The sequence below is a fragment of the Echeneis naucrates genome, chromosome 14 (assembly GCF_900963305.1).
Source record: "Echeneis naucrates chromosome 14, fEcheNa1.1, whole genome shotgun sequence".
In the NCBI taxonomy this organism is placed as follows: domain Eukaryota; kingdom Metazoa; phylum Chordata; class Actinopteri; order Carangiformes; family Echeneidae; genus Echeneis; species Echeneis naucrates.
This window is the reverse complement of record NC_042524.1, coordinates 17,953,289-17,972,626: the sequence shown is the minus strand read 5'-3', so window position 1 is coordinate 17,972,626 and position 19,338 is coordinate 17,953,289. Positions and strand designations below refer to the sequence as shown.

Genomic DNA, 19,338 nt, shown 5'->3' with positions numbered 1-19,338 from the left:
GCCGAACAGCTGAGTGTGCCAAGCCTGTCAGATAGGCAATGAGCAACATTTACCAAGCTTTTGTTAGCACACATTGTGAACATGTGGCCTGTTGATTTGACTTGGTTCAGGGCTCACTGTCCTGTTCATTACCAAAATAACCTTCTTTTAACGATCACGTTGCTTTCAAGTCTGTGGTTATTGTTCTGTCTTTTCTTTCATGCTTCAAAAATACAACATAAAACCGCTTGCTGGCAGTTGCACTATTGCTGTGTAGCCAGCAGAGGGCACAAAGTCTTTGTCAAAGTTAAATAAAGTGCAGTATACAGTAAGTGATGTCGTTGTGGCCAATGATTATAAGGGAGGAATCGAATTGCATTTACGGCCAAATGAAAATGCCCTCTTACTTTCGATGGGGAATGATCATGTAGGAGTGTGTGGTAAAAAAAAATCATATTCAATTGAAAACCCGTTTAGAATAGAGATTCTATTCTAAATGGGAAGAGCTGTTCTCAGATTGGTCCCATGAGAGCCGAACTGGGGTACTGGGGTACTGTAAAGCAGGGATGCTTTACAGTCTGCTTTGTAATGTATAATACAGAAAATCTGTTGAGGTTTATAGATAAATATGTACTGACTACAGATATGTGTGTGTGATGTGAGAGAGGTGGGACTCAGATAGCGTTCCATTGTTGATGGTTAGCTGACCATTAGGTTTAGAGTCAGTTTCAGATAGTTATAGCAAAATTACTCCTAAATCCAATACCTCTGTTCCTTTGGATTTTTCGCGGGAATTCCCCACGTGTGGCTTCAAGTGAGGTAAAATGGAAATGAAACCCGGTGTCCTAAATAAAAGGCCACACCTTCACATGGCGTGCTCAGCAAAGACAAACTGCCCCGGTGTTGCTGTTGTGCAGCCGTTATTATTGGCAGTCACATCTACTTTCCTTCTTTTTCTCTTCGATATGGAAATATTTTGATGACGCCAGGATGAGCTGCCATTATTTAACCGTAGGGGTGTTTGTGCGGTTTCCAATGTCAGAGTTGGCTTGTATGATGAACAGACATCTCTCTTTAGATGCGTTGTGAGTAGTTTGAATATATAATAAGCATGTGTTGCTTTGGTCTGTTTTGCTGGGATCAGATTGATTAATAATCAAAGCGCTGCTGACTCTCCACCCCTCTTAGAAAGTAGTGGCTCGTTCCGCGAGGGGGAGGGCAGGTGGGGGTTCCTGTAGCTGCTGTGGGTTTGCCGTGACGCTCAGAGCTCCCTGATGTTTGTGAAGCAGTTAAGGCGACAGGCGGTCAAGGTGTCTAAAAGAAGGGAAAGCAGTTCAGGCGTCCTCCTCACGACAAAGGTGAGTCTGAATAGACGTGTTGTCCTAAAATACCGAAGTCATCCACCTTTTTCCAGCTGGCTGGCTGTTAACAATGCCGAATAACGGTCACGAAGCAGCCAGCCCTGAATACCCGGAGGAGGCTCCACTGGGCTGCTAGCTTAACTTCTGCTTAGCGCTGTTGTTGAACCGTCTTTGCCTTTGAAGAGAGGCCCCGAGTCGAAGTAATATTCAACAGGCAACAGGCAGACATGTAAGTAAGGAAGAAGGTTCATTACAAAACGGGGATCGAATGGAGCAAAAATTTCAACAGGATTTGGGGCAGTTGAGTCCCTCACTGAGACCACCAGCTATTCTCCTGAGCCTCCGTCAAGTGTCCACCGAGAGACCAGTCTGGCCAGGATTTTGGTGTCTCTCCTTCAGTCTGTTAGATGTGGTGCTCTGAAAGCTAGTAATGATATTATAGCCTCGTTTCGAACTGTTAAATAAGTCTCTGGAGTGTTGCTGACTGTCATGATCAAACAGTGGAGTGTGACTCAGAGCTGAAGGACCGATGATTATTTTTGTCATGTCACCAGAGGGTGTCAAGTTGTTTTCCTTTTAAAACGATGTCTCGCTTAAACTTGGTTTCTTCAATTCATTTTGGCTTTCACTGTTCATTTGACAGTTTTCTCCCTTAGTTGTCAGAGTGAAATCAATAATTCATTTTTGTTGTTGCTCAGAGAATAGACACACTAGACTAACGAAAATACATTATGCATATTAAAGAGTTACAAGTTAATTATGCAATGTTGCGTATTCCTAGTGGCGGGAAAATTACAAAAAAAAAGTCATCGTGAAATTTTCTTATTGACACAAATAAAAAGTGCTTAATGTGGGAAGCCACATCTTAGCAGATGATTATCATTCCTCCAGTCTCTGTAACTGTTCCGCTTTCTGAGACCTGAGACTTTTAACAGTTATGGAGGTCAAGCAGCTGAATACATTTTGTTTTGAATGCTTGTCAGTCTAACTGTTAGTGCTGGAAAGATGTTCATACCATAGCAGGCCTAAATACGGTTAGCTGAGAACAGCGAAATAAACAGCAACAAGAATTCTTCTCGCCTTTTAACTCCTTGTGGTTGTTCTTTTAGGATGGAAAGGCCAATGCTTTGATTGTTAGAGATGTTTTTTGTTGCTTTGACTTAAAGCAGTATTAAGATAGTTAAAAGTGACACTGACAGTGTCAATGGTTTCACTATATGCTTTGTGACAAATAAAAAATAAAACAAGAGTCACTTTCTGGCCTTTTATATTGTATTCTGCTCTAAAGTAGTACGAACCAGAAAATACCCCCCCCCCCACCACCACTGACACTACCAAAATTAAATTTTTAATAAGTTTATTTGAAAGTATGACCTAATTAGCAAAGAAGAGCTTGGGGCTTCATGCATGTTCCATGTATTAAACCTTGTGTTCTTTTTCACTCGGTGTTTTTCTTCAGAAGCACTATGGATGAAGAGGAGCAGTTTGTGAACATTGATCTGAATGATGACAATATCTGCAGTGTCTGCAAGCTGGAGACTGAAACAGGGACTTTATCGTTCTGCCATGTGTGCTTTGAACTCAGTATTGAAGGTAAGGAATGGGATTTGGGGAAATTTCTGCTTGTTTGCTAATTCAGACCAGACAAACTAATATAGAAGAAAAGAGCTGTTCACTTATTTATTTATCTATATTTTGACCACACTGTCTACTTCTGCACATTTTCAACTCCTAAATACACTCACATGCACATAGACATACATTCACAATACTCACTGATATCTGGGGGATGGGATTCAGAACTAATATGTATCCTTACCTTTGGCAGTTTGGCTTGGTTCATATAGAGAATAAGTAACCCTGCTCTAAGATGCCAAGAGGCTGCAGAATTTATACTATATGTCGAGTTACGAGAAAGTTTGCAGGTCGGACATCTATGAGAGTGTTCCCAAGAGCTTTGCTTTTTCTTTCTTTTTTTTAAGGAATACAGGGATACTTAGAGAGGAGCTCATTAAATGCTACATGATATATACAATGATACAGTAACATTGTCCATTTCTCAGAATACAGGTTTTGAAGTAACCTGTGTGTGGCAACGAAGTGGCTGTTACGTAACTGTTGAGTTGGGGGGTTTACAGAGAATCACGTGTTTCTGATGTAGCTAATTTCATTGGTTTGATGTTAGCTTGCCAAGAGGCATGTGGCTACTTTGGGCATGGTGAATCTGAGGCCAAGCCTTGCGCCTGCTGACTGCTCAAGTAGACTTAATGGCCGCTGTACTCATTCATCCTGTGCCATCAGGAGGAAAGAAGAATGCAGAAGTCTAATAGTCAGGGTACAGAAAATATGAAGTGGAGGAAATGTCTTCATGTCCCACTGCACACACATACACACACAAACACACTCTCTCACTTTCTTTCTACATCAAGGGTGAATTGCTGCTGTTGAATATTCATTGCCCTCTTGCTCTGTGCAGTGTTTGAATATTTATTATGAGAAGTAGAAGCAGTTCCTATTAATTTTTTCCCCTTTTTTAAACCAAGTGTAGAATGCAATGCATACATTGTGACTGAGCCATAGATAAATGGTGTCTCAATTGTTAAGAAAAATGTCACCCCCACAGAGAATATCTAAAATCCACTTTTTCTTGAATGATTAGTGAACAAGCCACAGTGTTTATTTGGAGCCAGACAATAATCAGAATAGTTGGCTGGTAAAAATTACTATAAACGTAAGGTAACATAGAGGTAACTGATGAGTTCCACATGTTATTGTGTATGTAATATCATGAATAGTATTCTTCAAAACATGTAAACAAAGGGTTATATTTAAAATCTGTGTCATACCTCTTGAATGTCTATAAAATTGTACTTTTAAGAATAATTTGAACCATATCATTGCAATTATTGACAGCTCTAAATGAACATTCAGGGTACAGGTACACCAGGTACAGAGGTAGCTTTGTGAGGACTATTGATGTTGAAACTGAGTTTGACGCACAACAAATGTTCAGGATGTGCAGCCTTTGTTGTACCTTGAAGTGGCTGTTTCCTGAGGAAACGGTTTTGGCCTCTGTGTGCTGGCTTCAACAGAAAGCACCCAATAGAACTAGTTTGTGTATATATTGTCCAACCTCTGCCTGAATGGACATTTCTAACTTTCCTACCTTTCCGAGTGCATTTTTTACTGCACAGTTGTGCATTACAATAGTATGTAACACCAGTGCTAACACAGTACAGCAGGGAACAAAGGAAGCTACGGCAGCCTCACCCAAACACGGAGAGCCATTTCCACTTGTTTATTTTCTGAGAACGTAATGTTCCCATTTAAAGCTGAATAAAACATATTTTTAAGAAAATTTCACAATCATGGCTTCTTCAAACACCACACTAAAGATTATAAGGTAATGGCTCTGTAAGGTAACCACAAAGGTTTGACCACCTAGTTAGTCAAAACAGTGTCAATCTAGAATTGCCCAACTTAACAAACCCCTCTAATTGTAATTTGCACAACTTATATAGCTCTTACATGTTTTGTCAGAGATGTGATTGAAAAGAGAGATTGTGGTCAGCTAGCAATCACGCACCAAATGTTCAAAAGTAATAAATCAAGTTAAAGAAGGAATACTTGACCAAATTAAATTAAGACTTAGCCACTGCCTATCTTCTCTCATTTCAGACAAAATAACACAAAAATTGTATGTCAACAGAAACATACAGCTAGCTAACTGGTGCAGATGGGTTTAAGCTCTCATGCTGTGGCCCAAATAGTCATCTAGAAGAGTACCACGTGTTCATCAAACTTTATTGTTTAGCTCTGGTTGCTCAGGGACACATAATTCAAACTAGACTGTCTTCATTGGATGTGTCAAGCTGCTTTGTAGCTGAACTGAGAGAAAATAGTGAGTATGTTAACCTCCAGCCTCTCATGCAGTCAGTTTTCCTTTATAATTCACACAGAGTTGTTGCTGAAGCATTGTAATATTACCAGCAGAGTCTGGAGTGTAAAACAGAAAATTCCTACAGCAAGTGGTTGGAATGCAGCAGTCTGTGCTGATACTGGCCATTGCTCTACAGGGACTATTGTAGCCTGTCCTTGTAAATAGCTCAGTCATTGTTGGTGAACTCTCCACCCTGCAGTGTATAGAGAGGCCTAATTATGTTTTTGTCTGTGACAGCTGTATGATTGTACCCAGTGAGGGTCCATAGATTTTCTCTATCAACTGAAAGGTCCACCTTGCTGAGCCTCTCTGCTTTATTTTTTATGATGGTTTGTGCATAATGGGCTCCTTTCAATGTGAATATATCATTAGCCTGATTAAATGACCTAATTTCAAAGTGTATAGTCCTCATTAGCCCGGCAAACATAAATTAATAGTCTCAGAGGGTGTATTCTTATGGTCTACAGCCCGGAAATAATTGGCTGTTTCACCACAAGTTTGAAAAGAGCTCACTAACCAACTAACATTTCCAGTCTGAACCACTGAATGTGACTTGTGGTCAATGTCAACATCTACAACATCAGTTTAGCATTCTCATGGTACAGTATCTGTCCTTTAGGGCATGCTGGAGAGGAAAAGAGGCACAGTTGAATTAACTATCATTAACGCTAAAATACTGTATGTGAAAGTTGTCACATTGCTTTAATCTCCATTATTATTTTGCTTGGTTATCACTGATTAGTCATGTGTCACTATTCTTTCTATGGATAAAGTTTATTCTTTCATTTCTTTCTTTCTCACTTGCTCAATTGCTGTTGTTTGTCATAATGACTTCATAGCATTTGGAGTTTAGACTTAAAAAATGCAGTTTACACTGCTGTAGCTGGAAAAGGATGATTGTCATTTACATGTTGTATAAAGAGCCTCTGAGCAAGGCTGCCAGTTTCCATTAACAAACCCCTAATAGATGAAAGTGCTGAACAGAACTTTCTTAAGTTTAAGAGCACTATAACAATCATGACTGTCTGTTATTGTATTTCATAAGCCACTGCAATATTTCACTCAGAAACTGCAAAGAATGATTGTCTTTATAATTGCAACCATTCAGTATTTTTATGCAGGAGCAGCCTGGTTTATTATGGATGCATTAAAAGTTATCTGATGGTAATTATATTCATTATTAAATTCATTCCTCCTATTTTTCCTAATTTAGGACAGAAGAGATTGGGACATATGCATGTTGTTGCATGTGTGTGTTATATATGTATTATTTTCCAACTGTGGTTAGTGGGGTTACAGGAGCCTAATTTTTTGACCCAGTTTCTTGATCCTATTACTGTATTTAAGGAAATACAGTTGTGATTATTACAACTTAAACATTTGACCCGGAAGTGGGGCCTTCAGTGTCACTAATGTGAGAATTCCATCTGGAACATATCATCTTCTGCACCACAATTCAAAGCGAATCCATTGATGAATGTCTTTCTGTGTTGGTCACTCGTGGGATTTTATTCTCTGTTGTTCTCCTCAATGCATTGTCTAGAGTTGGTGTGCCTCTGCAGTCACCATATTTGTGAAAATAAGTTGACACATGTATCGTGTCTAGTCTTTGTGTACTTTGTGTACATACTTTGTATTCATTTTCAGTTATCTTCCAGACTGAAGCAGATGGATTTCAGTTTAGTAACTGTTGGGTTTTTTTACAACCATATGATTGCAGCTTAAATCTTAAATCACAGTTGTGGGGATCTGCAGTGAGGAACAGGTGGTTTGAGTTCACATGTCACTGAGTTCACTGATGTCCATGAGAGCTCTATGTTGGTGTTCAAAGTGGCTTGTGCAGCTGCTGACAACACAGTTTGAGAGTATTATCATGCATCTGTTCACACCTTACCACAGATGACCTCTGCCTCACTTCTCCCTTGTACTGTCTCTGAAGCTCTCTCAGTCACCTTGAAGTGTGTCAAGAATTGTGTTAATGTGGTAAAAAGTCAGCAGACACACACACACACACACACACAGTTGTCTTTTGTGCATTATGCTTTAACATTTTTTACCTATATACGTTAACTTCCTGACTGGAGTAGAATTGTAATTTCATGTGCCGCATGCATGACAAAAAAATCAATTGAACATTAAACTTTGATATAAAATTTAGCAGTGTGTTTATTATTTAAGGAGGCTTTTTATTTACGTGAGAACATAAATAAAAACACAAGAACACAGTTGTATGCATTGAAGCTTTAACCAAAGCCCTTTCATGATGGCAACAACTAGACTAACTCTGCACAGAGGACATCAGAGTTGAGTTATGGTAAAACTGTGACCAGTAACTCGAGAGCGTGACTAGACAGAGGGAAATCTCTCCACAGCTCAAGGATTATTGTTGGGTTACCTGGATTTTGACTATACAACGTAATAGTCATCTCTCTGTCTGTCATTTGATCCTCCACTAGTTACTCAAGTTTTCTCATCTAAACTGTAACTAAAAGCTGTGATTTCCTTGGATATGACACCTGAAATATAAATTATCACCTTATTTTAAGATTTGATTTTTGGAAGCAAAGATTGAACTTTAATTTTTCCTATTTCAGTTTGATTGGTTCAGTGTCAGGGTCTTTTGATTCTAGTTGTATATACTTAAGTGCTTCATATTTGTTAGTTGTTTCACTGAATCAGAGATTGACTTCTTCCTTACAAGTGCAGGAAAAAACTAGATTTCTGGTCATCGGTGTTGCTGTGCTTTATATCTTTAACTGTCACTGCTGGAAAATGTTGATTAACTTCCAGTAAATAGTGTGTGTGCCTGCACTTGTGTGTGCATCCATGAAAGGCAGTGGTGCTAAGCTGCTTAGCTGGAGTGCGGTCTTTGGCTGCCCTCGTTGTTGGCCAATGATTTTTCTGCGAGGCAAGTGGTGGTGTGTTTTTGTGGTAGTCTAAAGACTGAGACTGATCGGATTATAACGTTGCTGTTTGATAGGCAGAGAGCTCCTGCTGCATTCATAGAGCATATCATTGGCCATTCATGAGGCAGTATACTCACAGAGAAAACATCAAAAAGGAGCTGTCTGACAGCAAGTCTGTACTTGAAGATAATTCTACTATTCATTCTTTCACATCAAAAAAAAAAAAAAGGCCTGAAGAGGCGTCACTTTGAACAACACCCTGTATTCTTAAATCTTTACTTCGGATAACTTTAACCTCCCTTGAGCAGGTTTAATAAATTGATTCTTGTTGCATTTTTTGTGCGTTTTTCCACTTACTTTTGTCCCATATCCATACTTAAAATAACATATACACAGGTTTCTGTCTTGACTCTTTACTGTTAAAACTTAACCCATTTGATTCAGGAATCTTTGAGACTGCAATACAGTCTCATTCTGTATTTTTCTGCATTGTTTAGGGTCTGTCAGCCGCTGGTAGTCAGTTACTGGCTCTACTGGCTGTTATAAGCCTTGTGAAAGGAAACCAAAAGCGTAGACCACACTAGTTATGACTTGTGCATTTATTGTGCTATGGTCACATGGGGTGAGGGCTGACGTGTGGCCAAACCAGCTGCTAAAGCGCTGAAAGAGGCATGTGAGGTAAACCTAACTGAGCTTTTAGATTTACATAGACAATAGTGACTAATCTACTCACACTCTTTTTCAGGCCATGAGAAGAAAGGCATCATGCAAACACTTTTGGCCTCATTTGCTTACTACTTGACATTTGTTCTTTCACCTTCATCTTCCCTTTTTATATCAAGCTCAGGTCCATTTTACTTATAGCGTATTTTAATTTTGGGCACATTTGCTCAGTCTTAAATTCTTCAATGCAAACTAAATTAGTTCCAGTGTGATCTATTTTGATTGGATCCAGGAAGCATTACTTTTCTTTTTAATGGCATTACTTTCCAGGAATGTAGTCATGATTATAAAGTATTGGTACATATACCAAAGCTGTGTGTAAACCTTCCTTTTTATTGAGTGCTGGATTGCTTTGTTTTTGAGACCCAGGTTCATCCATTTGTAAAATCTTTTAAAAAAAAATGTGTTATAGGTTTGCTTTGTGAGTGGGTTGATTTATTTATCCGCACCGTCTCACACTCTACTGGCTAATCCACTGCACACTAAGCACATATCACATGGAGATCGAGATGCATCACTCACTTCTATCTTTCATACAAATTTACCTTGATTAGCAGTGGCTGGTTCAGTTGGTTATTATGCACCTTCTCACTTTTGAAATCATTTTCTTTCCTCTATACTGTTTTCTATACTAAATTTGTGATTTTGGAATCTCATTGTATGTTTTCACTTGTAACTTTGATCTATTGACTTCCTGACTTTTGTCTGTGTGAACGCAGGTGTCTCCTCTGCTACCTTGCTGCATTCAAAGTCCCTACGTGGTCACAGAGACTGCTTTGAGAAATGTCATCTCATCGCCAATCAAAAGTTGTCACGGCCCAAGGACTCCCGAAGTGCCTACGAGGGCATAAAGCTGGCCCTCAGCCAGAAATTGAACCGCATCATCCAGTATGCCCAGAACAAAGACTCTGTCTCTTCCAGCAACCTCAGCAGACGAGGGACCAAGCTTCTTTGTTATAACCAGCAAAGTGACCGCAAGCTGCTGCCCCAGTCAGATGCCCAAGTGCCCCGCTACACACCACACTGGGACACAGGCAAAGCAACTGCACTGCCTGATTACACCATGGGAATGCTGGAGTGTCACACCGCAGAGGAGCTAGGCCTGCTGGACGAGTCGCAGCCTGATGTTTGGTCCAGCAACAGCAGAACAGGACTACACAGCCGGGGCCAATCGTCAGGAGGACAGACTCCGCACGGACACCAGGGCTACAACAGAGATGAGTGTGAGCACATTTGAGTTAAAATCCCTACTTACTAAAACTTCAGTAGCTCTTCTTTCATTGGTGTTCAACTGAAGGACAAGTGAAGGAGTTTTATTTAACTTCATTCAAGATTGCATAGTGTAGAAGTCATTATTAAATCCACTCCTCTCTTACTCTTTTCATTTTGACCTCTGTTATTCAAAAATGTCATGAACCTCAGATCATTTATTCACTTCAAGCAACAAAAAATACACTATAGCAAAAGAACAGGAGATACATTTTCCTCAGCCTGTCCTTCATCTTCATCTTTGTCTTTGCTGGAATCTCTCCAGAGAAAAGTTAATTTTCTGATAACCTTGAGATGTCCAATAACCTTGTTCTTGGCTTTCTCAAATCTTGTCACTACCAAAGCTGCTTATGGCTGCACACTCTGTAAGAATGTGATGAGAGAGCTTTTTAAATAGCACTCATTCAAATTCTGTGATTTTTTTTTTAAAGAAAGCTGACCGGAAAGTATGTGGTTTACATTAATTGTTATTTATATTTCTACTTTAGCTCATCATCAATCTCACTCTGGTTCCATGAGTATGCCACACCTTTAAGTTTTTCTATTGCGTTGTTAACAGTTAGGAGCATTATGTAAAGACAATGATGGTACTTTTTTTGCTTGTGAAAAGCCACTTTACCTACTTTACCTCTACTTAATGAAATAGCACAATTCCTTTTAATATTGTTCAAAATACGACCCATACATTTTGAGAAATTATACCACATTCCCTACTTTGTTGCATAAATGGATTACACAAGGTTGCTGCTATCCTTATATACATGATATTTAATGGAAATAAAATGAAATATCTCAAGTTTCTCTTTTTTCTTATTCTAGTAACTGAAATGAGTGTGGATGAGCTCCATCAGCTGAATGGACAGCTATTGATGCGGATCCAAAGTAAGTGATGTTTGCTGACACTCAACATACTGTCTTAACAAAAACAACATCATGAGCTGATGTGAGGTGTCCTCTACCAGACAACAGACATTGTATGCATTTTCCTCAGTGTCCAGTCTTACATATTTTCATTATTTTACTCAGAGCAGGCGGGAGTTTTTCTCATCTTAAATCATTTAGAGAGGCTGCGCAGATTTCATGATCTGCTATACACTTTGAACTGGAAGTGTGTTCATGCCTACAAGAGCATAGCCATCATTTCAGAAGTGAGACGAATAGAATGTGTAGGAGCAAACCAACTATGCAGTGAGCTATCATTCTGTTGTATTTGATTGTGCCTCTCCTTAGCAGAAAAAAAACAAGTTGCCACTGAGGTCCTCTGATAGTTACATAGATTCATCCAACACTATCATTGGCAACAGCTTTACCAAACTTACACAGTTCGTTTTGCAGAAAGAATGCAAAATGTTTGCCTCTTATTGGCTGGTAGGCCATGCATTATTAATAACAGTAGGCTCTGCAAGGCAGGGCATGTCTCAAACGAGCCTTTGATGATGCATTTTAAGTCTGCTCAGAAAAACCTGTTTTGACATGTTAGAAATGAAAAATGGTTGTAAGAAGTGCAAGGGACAGAGGGAAGACATACAGGAGGTGTAGAGGACATGCATGGGAATTGCTACATAACACTGTCCTTGAATAAAACTGTTAGGCGTTTCTTTGTCTTAAGCTGATTCTGTCTGACGTGCTCTTTGCTCCCTGCTCCTTCACTAATCACTAATATTGGTTTTCTTTGTCATGTTTGTTTCTCCTTTGTTTGCCTGTGTATAAGTTGACCTTGCCTCTCTCTCTCCCCACAGAGATCTTTGAGGAGCTGACCGTGGTCGTGCAGGAGAAAGACTCTTTAGCATCAGAATTGCATGTGCGTCACATTGCCATTGAGCAACTCTTTAAGAACTGTGCCAAGCTACCTTGGCTGCACATTAGCAGGGCTGGGGTCAAAGCTAGCAGCAGCAGTAGCCCTGTGGAGTGACTTCTTCGTCTGCTGCTTTGGAGAAAGCTAACGCTTCAGATTGCTGAAGATGCCTTTGTGTATACCCAGTGACTTCTACTTCTGTGACTGAGCTTTAAGCTCTGCATTATAGCAGCATTAAGGGCTGAGTCTAAATGAGTCCCGTGTTCTCGTGGTTACAGGAATGATACAAGGATAAATGGTGATGTCCACATTAAAACAAGCTTTTGGTCGTACATGTGACCTGAACACCACCCAATCCAAGTAGCCAGGATGGATGGCAATACCAGGTACAAGATATAGACATCTCTGTACAGAACAAAAAAAATTTGATTTTAAGATTTTCTTTCATGGACAGTTGCTGTTTGCTTTTTTTTTTTTTTTTTACTGTCAACCATTTCAGTTATTACTGCTGTATTTTTGCTCTAAAGTTTTTGTTCTATACTGTGTCAAATCCTTATGGGTTTAAACACTCCGTAATACTCCTCTTAAAGCTATCTCATGATTTTCTGTGGAAATCGGTCAACCAGTCAGAAGTGAGTTTGATTTAATTTTTTTTTTATATGACGTGGCATGTGCAAACACCTGATTCCAATTAGCTGGATGTCTATATCACATTCAATCAGGTGCAGCCACCAATAGTGTTTGAGCATTGTTCACATGTAAAGGTCTGAGCACTTCCATGCTGCTACACACAGGCAATATCATGGCTTCAATGCGGGTTTTTCAGTTTGAGTTTTGAGTTCCCTTCCAGCTGCAAAATTTGGCATGATAGTTTGTGAAAACTGTTTAAGGTGGCAGTGCTATTGATCAGAGAGGTTCAGCAGCAGTGGGTTACATCTGCTGGATAAAATGCAGATAACTGTGTAGACAAACATAGTTCTGATTCTCTTAAACAATAGACCAATAATAGAAAACACTGAAAATCTATGACATTTCAAATAGAACAATTTCAAGACAACACTCCAAAGCACCCTAATCCACCACTGCAGCAAAGACAAATGCATTTTTTTTTAATGAGGGTTTTTAGGATTCTTTGGGTAGTGACCATGAACAACTAATTTGTAACAGCCGGTTATCAACAGCAAGTAGAAATATCACTTAATGTGCCCTCTGCAGTGCTTAAAGTACAGCTTTGTTTTATTCTGAACGTTTAGGTTTAAAACTTATTTTTGCTGATGATATTTACTTGATATGTCGTGCATAAGTGCTCAGTGTCTGTTATATAGGTGTTACCTACAGGTCATATGTATGGCTATACACTCAGTGAGCACTGTTAAAAGAGAAAGCTGGCTGCCAAAGTTTGAATTTGCTCTGTCTGTCACATGCAAATTGGAAGCTAAGACATAGATTACAGAGCAACGCAATGCAATACCAAACAGACATAAAATGTGGTTTAATGATTCACTCATGTATTTGTTTCAGTGTGTTTGATAACGAACTATAGATTTTTACTCTGAAAGTGTTGAAGAGCATTGTGTGTGTTTTATGATTTATTTCATTTAGCTTTTTCATTTTTTTCACTTTCAGTATTAATTTATGGTGTAGCCCTCTCTCCCGAGAGCCCAACCAGATGTCACAGCAATACAAACAGGATAGTTTGGCTTACTGTGTCTCTGAAAGCCCCTGTTGTTTCTTTCTTTGTTTTTTGTTTTCTTTTGCAAAAGGAGACAAAGAAGGGCATAGGAATGGTATCAACAGAAGTTGTTAGTTTATTATTCAAGAACCCTATGCAAGAAAGAGAAAAAAAAATCTGAGAAGCCTTAATAAGTACAAATAATGGTTTTCTGAGTTTTACTCTGAGGAGATCAAAGCTACTTGTGTACAATTAGCTGGGAAAAGACAAAGTTTTAGTCAGACTGCTGTTTAGAGAAACTCAACATTATCAGTCTGTCTTTGCTCTCTTTGTAAGAGATTAAATATATTTAACCCCTGTAGGGTTTAAAATAAACGGTTTTAGTACCATTTTTAACATCTTTAGGTTTTATTTTGAGTGTATTTGATGTGCTTGAGTGAGAGTATTAAGAGCACTGGTCCTAATGCAGATTTCCAGTCATTCAGTCTTCATTTGTATGTTTTCTGGTTGTGTTATCGATATGAATGCTTTGTGATTTTATATGCTGTAGAAACATGCCTAGGCCTGTGCTTCTGTCAGGCTGCCTGTTTTCATTTGTCTGATTCAGCAGTCTGATTCTCTTTTACTGGAGATGTAGGCACGCCTGTTAAACTTCCACCACCTTCCTTTTAGACTTGATTCTTTTCCTTTTTTTGTTAATGTTACAAAATTGTGTTTGTGTTGTGTGATGTTTTACATTCTATTTATTGTGTGTTTATAGACGTTGCGCAAGCTTTGTGGTGTAATTTGTGCTTAGGTGATTTTTTTTTTTTTTTTACTATCCCAATAAAAATGTATTATTTTTACTACGTACTGCTTGACTTTTGCCATTGATTGCATATTTGCTAAATGAGACGAATATACGAGAAGAATCAAGCAGTATCTTCTAACGATGCACTGCAATTATGTGTAAAAAATATCTTTTACAATTAAAAACTTACAACTCCCAGCATCTTCGTGAGCTGATGGAGGTGCTGTGACAATCATGTTTAGTTTATGATTACAGTAGAACCATTCATTCATACTCCTAGTCCAGTCGCGGGGAGTGCTGGAAACAATCTCAGCTCACTCTGGCTGAGGGTGGGGTACACCCTGGACAGGTCACCAGTCCATCACAGGGCCAACACACAGACACAGACAGAGACCAACAACCATTCACACTCACACTCAGACCTACGGACAATTTAGAGTCACCAGTTAACCCAAACACGATGTCTTTAGACGGTGGGAAGAAACCGGAGTACCCGGAGGAAACCCACGCATGGACGGGGTGAACGCCTAAACTCCACACAGAAAGGCCCCATTTAACACTATAGTTGGTCTACGGCCTACATTTACAATACACGGAAGCTTAATAGAGCTTAATAGCAAATTTAATCATCTCATTTTATCTTTGATCTCATCTTAAATTTCCTTCGGGATGAATATGGGATGGACTCCATACTGCACACCATGTGGGGGCGGCAGGGAGGTAAATAGAGGTTGGGTGCCCCCTGGTGGGTAAAGGCGTTTAACAAGTTGAAGCGACTCTTTTCCGGGAAACGTGCTCCAAAACTTTACCGGTAAACTCGGGGAATTGTTGAGGTGTTCATCTAGGGTAAACATCGAAATCATTCCAGTCATCAGTGATAGAAATGTCGAAATCTTTCTCCAAAACTCAGTTTTATGTATAAGGAAGTAACAAGCCACGATAAATAGTTTGTGTAACTGTTTGTGTAGTTGTAGGTTTAAGGCAGCAGAGTTGGAGAGACAATAAACAACTTCAATAATTTTCCACAGCGACCACCGGTTAAACTAGTCGATTACAGACGTACACTCAACCTGAAGCTTAACCAGGTCTGATTGAAAAGTAAATGAACGCCTGGTGTTGCAGTCTATATTTAATTGCATTATTTACAACTTTATAAGGGAATTACATCACTGGATGCAACAAACATACCTGGCGATATGAGTCATCGCAGTAATGGGCATGACTCACCCACAATGAGCTTGTGCATCCACCAATAGGATACCAATGTTGGTGTATTTGTAGCCAATGACAACGGTTGTTGGGCGGGACTTGTGACGTAAAGGGTGGAGTTAGAAGCTGAACCTGAAGGGCTCTTGTGTTAGCCAACGACTCCTCGCCATTCATTGTTTGCCACACGGTGGAGGGACCAACTTCCTACGGTGAGTGCACTGCTTATGTCTTCGTGTTTCACTTCACCTTAATTCAACGGTTTTCTTTATTTACATTTATATATATATATATATATATATATATATATGACTCATATACATATTGATGCTGGTACAACTTCCAACCTTAGTCACACTATTTGACAACATGAAGGTTACCATTAGCTACGAAGCTAATGCTAATAGCCGAATATTCTCATGGAAACACTCCACCCAAGAGCTTGGCCTTGGCTCCCAAACTGTAATACGGTTATAATAATTCATGTAATTTTTTTGAAATATCGTGTCTGTGTCGCTGGCTGAACCAACTGGCGCTCTGATTAGTCAACGTAAAGTTTGTTGTTTTGTGGTTTTTACGGAAGAAGAAGAGGCTGTTAACGGAATTTTGCGTCACAGCCCGCCTTTCTGGGACATGTGCCGTTAACTGAAGTCAACAGATCTGATACAAGACGTGATGATCGCACGCGAAAGTTGCCGCATTTCTGTTACTCTTCATCACTTTAAATAAAAATATTCCTAAACAAAATAGTTGCCACGAACACGCTAGGTTTTACTCTAAGGAGAGGGACGTGTATGTTTTATTAGGGGGGGAAAGGGGCTATTCTGTCAGACTACCACGCCACTTGGCCCAATGGTCTGGTGTAGTGTCAAAGAAACTCACAATACAACCATTTGAACAGGTTTAGAGTGAACATTTTCAGTATAGACAAGACAGGCATTCAGACACAAAGCGATTCAAAAGGCCTTCCAGATCAACGAAAATAAGACGTCGAGAAGTGGTGGGGGCAACGCGTTTAAGTCGGTCATGGAAGATAATGAGAAGCAAGGGCAGGTTTCACCAAGTAATGTGGAAGCAAGGCTTTGATGTATGTACGTAAATACGTGACAGCCAAGTTTCTGTTGCTATTTTCATTGGTCACAAACATTTGTTTTACAGCTGTGATTGAACTGCTGCTCATCTAATTGAGGTTTATTTCCACCCAGATATCGTCCACGTAATGAATTGCATGTGAAATATGAGGAGAGAAATTGCAGCTGTGGTGTTCTTCCTCAAGAGGCTTGTGAAAAAGGAGGGGAAGCTGGAATCACACAAGGTCGAGCTATTTGTTGAGAGGCTGGCTGTTGCACTACAGGAGAAGTTCAGGGGCCATTGGTATCCTGAAAACCCCTGCAAAGGGCAGGCGTACAGGTATGACTGTCTTGATACTTTTGCCCTCTGGTTTAGAGTTTTGCAAGGACGCAGAATTTCTGTCCACCAGCCTATGAGCAAAAATGAGCACCACTGCCAGAAATTAAAGAGAGCTGCTAGAAATAAATAACTGTTGTTGGAGTTTAAGCATAACATACAATTTTACTGAATGTGCTTACCTCAGCTATAAAACTTTGTTTGAATGTAATACTTTTTAAAAGCGATACTCAACACGACAAGGCTGTAAATCTGACTGGTAGATGGATCTAATTTTCTCAACGTTTTTTGTGTTTTTTGTCTTTTACAGATGCATCAGAGTCAACAAGTTCCATAGGCAGGATCCAGAGCTCCTCAGGGCCTGCAAAGAGAGTGGGGTTCAGTACAATGATTTGGGTCTTCCCCAAGAACTCACACTGTGGGTGGACCCTGGGGAGGTCTGTTGCAGGTGAGAATTTTTGTTTGAAAGTGAAATTGGCATAAATACGTTTGTAGCTGAGATATTCTGTGGTTTTAGCATTGGATTTGAAACTAGTTGTTTCTCCAACCAACAACACATTCAGCTTATATAAAATGTAATCAGTTGTATGCCAAGGCCCAAGAGCCAGTGCTTGTTTTTAACTGTGCATCTAACTTGAGTGATTTTATTGGCATAAGACATAACATGATGTTTTATGGGGGAAAATAACAAAACTCTTAAATTGAATATGTTTCCTTAAAAGCACATTTCTCTTTATTTAAAAAAAAAAAAAAGATTAATTATTTTTCTTCTATTATTAGGTATGGAGAACAAAATCCTTTCTTCTCAGTTGCAAACTTCTCAAGTGACAAGGAAGAGGACAAAGACGTTGCAAAGAAGGTGACCAGTGCTTTGGAGAGGGTGACGTCAGACTACCACTCGGGTTCCTCTTCAGATGAAGAGAGCGCACGCACTTCCCCGCTTACAATTACCAATAACCGCTGTGCCTACCAGGTAGTTTATGGTGCATTTTATGATTCCTATGATTAAGAAAATGTACATTAGAACTAAGTTGGGGCGAATTGTGTCAGTGATTTATTGTTGTTTGATATCCACTGGTTTCTGTCTGCTGCTGACCTTGTTTTAACATCTTGAAGTACTTTATGGGGTAAAGGGGTGAAATGTTTGTATTTCATTTCATGAAATTTTTAAATTTATTTTAATTTTCTTTCCAGGCAATGAATCCTTCTGCTCCTACATGGCATCCGAAAAAAATGTTACCCATCAAGGGCCACATCCCTCCACGTCCTCAGTATGGCTTTAAGCTTCGCAACAGAGCCCCCAACACTATAAGGCAAAAACTGTGGTTCCCCCCTGGTTATCGAGGAGGGACTGGATACTGGGACACCAACCAAAATATGGCACATTGTTACAGTTAGGAATCATGGTGCATATTGTTCACAATGGACATTAAAGCTGAAGACAACTTTAAGATGACTGTGACCAATGATTTTTTTTTTTAATAACATGAATTTTTTATAGATTAAATATGGATCGTTTTGACAGTCTTTTTTGCACTTTAGATTATTTGTTCTAGTTGGAATAAATCATTTGTATTAAATTAGATATTGAAATTGGAATACTACATGTGTGGTCTTGAAGTACTGTATTTTTACAATGGGAGAAGTTCATGTAACCACCTACTGTCCTCTTGTGATAAAATGTTTTATTTATTCATAATGTAGAATCCTCAGATGTATAGGCTTAAATTTATGGAGTTTTATTAAAGACAATTTCCAAGCATGTTCTTGCATACCCTTGTTTCCCTAAGGCTGCTTCATATTGTGAAATATTTCAGGCTAAACTGCAAGTGACAACTTTTTTAATCTCATCATTGGCGCAACAGCACATTTCATTTGATTAAAAAATGATTACTGCATTAAGTGTTGAGTCAACTTGAATTGTCTGTAGTATATTTAATGGTGCCCAACATTTAGGGGTTTAAAAGTAACACAAATTGCAGTCACTAATCACCAATTTCACTCTAGGCATACCTACCTTAGCCCCCAGAAAACAAGCACTGTGTTTGACATGGGGTGGTGGCTTTGGGCCATGAAATGCATCTTTGCTTCTCTGTACTTTCTTGTTTTCAATCCATAGAAGTTTGCATTTCTAAACTTTTGCCACATCTTTCTGATTTTGAGGTTCACCAGTCATCTGTAAATAGTGAATCCTCTGAGATTGGATGCTTACATAATAGGGTATGCTGAGCAATAACGCACCCTTTAATGTACTCAATGTGAACACATCATAGTATGTACTAATGATGAG

At 39.2% G+C, this 19,338-nt stretch overlaps 2 protein-coding genes across 2 annotated transcripts; both read left to right on the top strand.

Annotated features, from left to right (window-relative positions):
* Positions 1-1,203: 1,203 nt before the first annotated feature.
* Positions 1,204-14,456, top strand: c14h21orf91 (chromosome 14 C21orf91 homolog). Its single transcript, XM_029519197.1, has 5 exons — positions 1,204-1,337; positions 2,800-2,933; positions 9,629-10,132; positions 10,998-11,060; positions 11,918-14,456. The coding sequence occupies exons 2-5, from the start codon at positions 2,807-2,809 to the stop codon at positions 12,088-12,090; spliced, it is 867 nt and encodes a 288-aa protein (XP_029375057.1). The 5' UTR covers positions 1,204-1,337; positions 2,800-2,806; the 3' UTR covers positions 12,091-14,456.
* Positions 14,457-15,793: 1,337 nt separating this feature from the next.
* On the top strand, positions 15,794-18,901 carry btg3 (B-cell translocation gene 3). The gene is made up of 5 exons (XM_029519512.1): positions 15,794-15,853; positions 16,847-17,051; positions 17,359-17,496; positions 17,829-18,021; positions 18,243-18,901. The coding sequence occupies exons 2-5, from the start codon at positions 16,879-16,881 to the stop codon at positions 18,444-18,446; spliced, it is 708 nt and encodes a 235-aa protein (XP_029375372.1). The 5' UTR covers positions 15,794-15,853; positions 16,847-16,878; the 3' UTR covers positions 18,447-18,901.
* The last annotated feature ends 437 nt before the right edge of the window (positions 18,902-19,338 follow it).